Here is a 7500-nt window from a genome sequence, read left to right on the forward strand (position 1 = left end):
ACGTTCTTATAATACAGCTGACAGTTGACTGTGGAATATTTAGGAGCGAGGAAATTTCACGACTGGATTTGTTGCACAGGTGGCATCCTATCACAGTTCCACGCTGGAATTCACTGAGCTCCTGAGAGCGACCCATTCTTTCACAAATGTTTGTAAAAACAGTCTGCATGCCTAGGTGCTTGATTTTATACACCTGTGGCCATGGAAGTGATCGGAACACCTGATTCTGATTATTTGGATGGGTGAGTGAATACTTTTGGCAATATAGTGTATATATATATATATACACACACATACTCAAATACACACACACTCGTATACACAAGTACACATACACACACACAAATATACACACACACAAATATATACACACACACACACACATATATATATATATTATTATTATTTATTTTTTATTATTATTGTTATTTTTTAATTATTATTATTATTGTTGTTTTTAAATTATTATTATTATTATTATTATTATTTTATTTAATTATTATGGTTATTGTTGTTTTTTAATTATTATTACTGTTATTATTATTATTGTTATTATTATTATTATTGTTTTTTATTATTATTGTTATTTTTATAATTGTTATTGTTGATGTTATTGTGTGTCAGTGTTGTTTAGAAAGCGTCACTGCTCTGAAATCTTGTTGACGTTCAGATGTGGGGCAAAAGAAAGTCAGAAATGACTGTGCATGTAGCTCTGTGTGTGTGTGTGTGTGTGTGTGTAGAACGTTAACACACAGCAGATGTAAGGATGCGGTTTTGTCGAGTTTGAACTATTTTCCGTTCCACTGGCTGAAATCATCAGACGGAAAACACACCAGCGCTCGGCTGGATTTACACACACACACACACTCCTGGCATCACATCCCTTCATCTCCTTACACTCATCACCTCCGGGTGTCCAGCTGGTCCTCACCTCCCCTGGAGTCCAGGTGTGCTCCTGGACACTGATGGACACAGGTCTGATGGGAGTCAGTGGTCAGCTCCTTCAGTTTCAGTGTGCAGGAGTGTTTATCATCACAGCCCTTCAGAATGAATCAGTGTGTGTGTGTGTGTGTGTGTGTGTTTCACTCTCACTTTCTGTGCAGTCTGATTTATTCATGCAGTCTCGTAACTGTGATTGTGACTCTGGTTAGATTAGACGCGCTAAATATCTGTGGTGCCTCGACTCCGTTTCCATGGTAACTGCTCCTGTATGGGGACGGGCCCTCGGTGACGTGTGCGATGCGACACGTGAGGAAGGAATCTCCGGTGTGAGGAACGCCGCCTCAGCACTCCAACAGGACGTGAGAGGACCTGTGCGGTGAGAGCAGCTGGACGCTGGCGTGCTGACCCGCCGTCCATCCGTCTCTCGTCTCCCGTCCAAAAACGGAAACCCGGTGCAGCGCTTTCACACTTCCTGTATCTTCTCCTTCACGTGGTCATCACTTCCTGTTCCAGTTCTCCGGCTCCGTGGGGCCTCGCACCTGCTCCCCGCTTCCCGCTTTCTGTATTTGGACACCACTTCTTCTTCTGGACCGATCACTTCCCCAGTTTCTGCTGGGGGTCGGGTTTGAGGTCCAAGACGCGCGAGCCGCAGGGGATTGCGTCATTTACTGCAACTCTGCAGCGTGAACACCCCCCCCCCAACCCCCGCTCGCCTCTGCTGCTGCTTCTGCTAAACTACACGCTTCCTGATGGCTAACATCGAGCCTCTGAACATTATTATTATTGTTATTATTATTATTATTTTGATTTCAGCCTATTTCAGTTATAGCGCTTTATAACACTGACATAATGAACAGCATGACATTTTGCAGCAACACAGAAATTCCTTTATCTTGTTTTTATCTGTGTGTAGAGTGTATAGTGTGTAATACACTACAAACACACTACACACTACACACACTCACTACACACACACTACACACAGTACACACTACACTAAACACTACACAACACACTATACACTACACTAAACACTACACACTACAAACACTCACTACACTACACACTACACACACACTACACACAGTACACACTACACAACACACTATACACTACACTAAACACTACACACTACAAACACTCACTACACTACACACTACACACACACTACACACAGTACACACTACACAACACACTATACACTACACTAAACACTACACACTACAAACACTCACTACACTACACACTACAAACACTCACTACACTACACAGTACACACTACACAACACACTATACACTACACTAAACACTACACACTACAAACACTCACTACACTACACACTACACACACACTACACACAGTACACACTACACTAAACACTACACAACACACTATACACTACACTAAACACTACACACTACAAACACTCACTACACACACACTACACACAGTACACACTACACTAAACACTACACAACACACTATACACTACACTAAACACTACACACTACAAACACTCACTACACTACACACTACACACACACTACACACAGTACACACTACACTAAACACTACACAACACTATACACTACACTAAACACTACACACTACAAACACTCACTACACACACACTACACACAGTACACACTACACTAAACACTACACAACACACTATACACTACACTAAACACTACACACTACAAACACTCACTACACTACACACTACACACACACTACACACAGTACACACTACACTAAACACTACACAACACACTATACACTACACTAAACACTACACACTACAAACACTCACTACACACACACTACACACAGTACACACAGTACACACTACACTAAACACTACACAACACACTACACACACACTACACACAGTACACACTACACTAAACACTACACACTACAAACACTCACTACACTACACACTACACACACACTACACACAGTACACACTACACTAAACACTACACACTACAAACACTCACTACACTACACACTACACACACACTACACACAGTACACACTACACTAAACACTACACAACACACTATACACTACACTAAACACTACACACTACAAACACTCACTACACTACACACAAACACACACACACTACACACAGTACACACTACACTAAACACTACACAACACACTATACACTACACACTACACACACACTACACACAGTACACACTACACTAAACACTACACACTACAAACACTCACTACACTACACACTACACACACACTACACACAGTACACACTACACTAAACACTACACACTACAAACACTCACTACACTACACACTACACACACACTACACACAGTACACACTACACTAAACACTACACAACACACTATACACTACACTAAACACTACACACTACAAACACTCACTACACACACACTACACACACACTACACACAGTACACACTACACTAAACACTACACAACACACTATACACTACACACTACACACACACTACACACAGTACACACTACACTAAACACTACACACTACAAACACTCACTACACTACACACTACACACACACTACACACAGTACACACTACACTAAACACTACACACTACAAACACTCACTACACTACACACTACACACACACTACACACAGTACACACTACACTAAACACTACACAACACACTATACACTACACTAAACACTACACACTACAAACACTCACTACACACACACTACACACACACTACACACAGTACACACTACACTAAACACTACACAACACACTATACACTACACACTACACACACACTACACACAGTACACACTACACTAAACACTACACACTACAAACACTCACTACACTACACACTACACACACACTACACACAGTACACACTACACTAAACACTACACACTACAAACACTCACTACACTACACACTACACACACACTACACACAGTACACACTACACTAAACACTACACAACACACTATACACTACACTAAACACTACACACTACAAACACTCACTACACACACACTACACACAGTACACACAGTACACACTACACTAAACACTACACAACACACTATACACTACACTAAACACTACACACTACAAACACTCACTACACTACACACTACACACACACTACACACAGTACACACTACACTAAACACTACACACTACAAACACTCACTACACTACACACTACACACACACTACACACAGTACACACTACACTAAACACTACACACACTCACTACACTACACACTACACACACACTACACACACTACACTAAACACTACACAACACACTATACACTAAACACTACACACTACACTAAACACTACACACTACAAACACTCACTACACTACACACTACACACAGTACACACTACACTAAACACTACACACACTCACTACACTACACACTACACACACACTACACACAGTACACACTACACTAAACACTACACAACACACTATACACTACACTAAACACTACACACTACACACACACTACACACAGTACACACTACACTAAACACTACACACTACAAACACTCACTACACTACACACTACACACACACTACACACAGTACACACTACACTAAACACTACACACACTCACTACACTACACAATACACATATACACACACACTACACACAGTACACACTACACTACACACACACACACACATCTTGTTTTTATCTAGATCAGAAGTTGACCAGAGTCTGGGATGATTTGCATGGCGAAGTAGCCAGGAAACACACACTACACACACACTACACATACACACACACACATACACACTACACACACCACACACTCACTACACACAACACAAGCACACTACACACACACAGACACTACACACACACACTACACACTACACACACCACACACTCACTACACACAACACAAGCACACTACACACACACAGACACTACACACACACATTACACACAACACAAACACACTACACACACACACACTACACACACTACCCCACTAGTCATGTAGTCTCTCATTACTAGAAAACACACAAACTATCCATAATGTATTTCTGAAGTAAACATCCGGAAGCACTAACAGAGTGTGTGTGAGTGTGTGTGTGTGAGGTGCATTTTTAATATAAAAGTTCTAAATATTTATGAATTTCTGCAGGTAGCTTGGTGCTCTTTCTGTGGTTCGGAGCTGAAGCTCAGGAAGCAGAAAACCTAGCACTCCTGGACCTGGGGCTGGTCAGGGATCAGGGTTCCTCACTGAGAACTTGAGGAACATGGACACAGCTGGAGGTCAGAGCAGCTGAAGATAAACTTTCAGATCATCAGACCTCAAAATAATCACCACACCACACACAGGGCTTAAAAACCTTAAAATTATACAATTCCTGCTGTGGTGTAAGAGGAATAAAAGACCTGGAGACGTGCTGTTAGAGCTCCACTCCAGCACACCAGCCTGAGGAACTGAACCCTTTATTTACTCCAACACACACACACACACACAAACACACTCCAGCTCTTCCACACACACTCAGCATGTGTGTGAGGAGGAGTAAAGTGTGTAAGGCGAGGTGCAGCGGCTCGTTAAGTGCTTTAATGATGTGTGTGTGAATCAATGTGCGCCCTCAACAAGTGTGTGTGTGTGTGTGTGTGTAAACTCCACAGCTCCTTCTCCTTATATGGTGTGAGCTAAGAGTCAGTAAGTCAGCCAAGATTCCTCATTGACTATCATCCAGTCAGAATCCAGGATCCAGCCACGACCCCCTGCTCCTGATTGGCTAATGAAATGACCTCACGGTGTGTGTGTGACTAGCTGTAATCTAAGAGCAGTGTTCTCATTTCATAGCAGTTTACACCTGCAAGAAAACTCCAACACTGACACTCTAACCCCCCTGACCTGAGACTGCCCCTAATGGGCGTGGCCTAATATCCTAATATTCTAATGAACACACATGATTGACAGCTCCCCATCTGAGACTCTACCTATGACGTATTTACTCTCTGGTTATCTTTCGTTTACTAGTTAGCCGTCTGAGCCACATACCAGAGCTAGCATGCTACGCTTCGGTCATCCTGTAGCGCTTCAGGCATAACCGTGGAGACACGAACACACACACACACACTGAGTAAGCATGGCTTGTAGCTATATAAAGGCACGGTGGAAGGTCTCACCTTGGGCGGATTGTAGAGCTCCAGCTGGAACGTGTCGTTGTTCCTCCGCAGCAGCAGGCGGCAGCGCATCCAGCTCGGGGTCGTGTCCGAGATCGCGTCGTTGACCTCCAGGTAGTTTAACTGTCCTTCCTTGCACACGCCTCCTTTCCCTTTCTTGCGCTTGGTCAGAAGGCTCAGGAAGCCAGAGGGCAGCGCTGTAACCGGAGAGTGTCCCCCCGCCCTGGAAGCCCCACCTCTTCTTTCGGACTCGTCCCCGGAGCTGTCCTGGACCGAGTCGTCACGCGACGGACGTTTCTTGAAGAACTGGCACACGCTCCTCCCGAACTTCGAAATGACGTTGACGGGTGAGGGGAGGGGTGCGGGAGGCGAAGGGGCGTAATTCTCAGCGAGCTCCACCCCTTGGGTGTGTCTGTGTGTAGTGAAGTTTTGCAGCGGCTGCTCCCGTTCCAGTTTCGGCTGCAAAAAAACGAAGGAGGCACCGCCCACCGGTCGACCCGCGTCCCGGTAGTCCAGCACTTCGGAGAAGGTGCATGTGCGTCCAGTCACGGGAGGGGGCGGGGCTTCTTCTTTGGCCACCTCTCGCCGGAAGTGGTGCTGGAAGATGAGGCTGAAGTGCCGGCCGAATTTCTCCGGGGAGACGACATCGTGCGGCGGGCGAGTCCTAGCGAAACGCCGGTAATGCTGCGCTAGCTCTCGCGCCGTGGCACTTGCATGAAGCTCACAGAACTCCCTCCAGCCACAAGGCGGTGCTATGCTGCTCGGGGGCTCCTCAATAGTGTTGCCATTCATTGCAGTAACCAGCACAGCTGAGAAACACTGGGTGTGTAAAGAGAAAGAGACACACACACACGTGAGTTACACACACACACACACACACGCACACACACACACACACACAGTGCAGCAGATAATCTGCTGGAAAATCAGAAGTGAAACTCATCACAGGAGGAAACACTCACTGCTCCATCACACACACACACACAGACACACACACACATACACACAATCACCTGAGAGCAATCTACACACACACACAAACACACACACACACATACACACACACATACACACAATCACCTGAGAGCAATCTACACACACACACAAACACACACACACACAATCACCTGAGAGCAATCTACACACACACACAAACACACACACACACATACACACAATCACCTGAGAGCAATCTACACACACACACAAACACAGACACACACACACACACACACACAATCACCTGAGAACAATCTACACACACACACACACAAACACACACACAGACACACACACAATCACCTGAGAACAATCTGCACACACACACAAATCACCTGAGAACAATCTACACACACACACAATCACCTGAGA

The 7500-nt window shown here is 44.5% G+C and overlaps 1 protein-coding gene across 1 annotated transcript in view; it reads right to left on the bottom strand.

Annotated features, from left to right (window-relative positions):
- The window catches only part of sh2b3 (SH2B adaptor protein 3), a 100125-nt gene that overhangs the window by 61675 nt on the left and 30950 nt on the right, over positions 1 to 7500 (bottom strand). Inside the window, exon 2 of the mRNA XM_058375714.1 lies at positions 6133 to 6948. Coding sequence (XP_058231697.1) covers positions 6133 to 6921 — 789 coding nt within the window. The 5' untranslated portion in view covers positions 6922 to 6948. The remainder of the gene's footprint in view (positions 1 to 6132; positions 6949 to 7500) is intronic.

This window comes from Hemibagrus wyckioides, linkage group LG22 (genome assembly GCF_019097595.1).
Source record: "Hemibagrus wyckioides isolate EC202008001 linkage group LG22, SWU_Hwy_1.0, whole genome shotgun sequence".
Lineage (NCBI taxonomy): Eukaryota > Metazoa > Chordata > Actinopteri > Siluriformes > Bagridae > Hemibagrus > Hemibagrus wyckioides.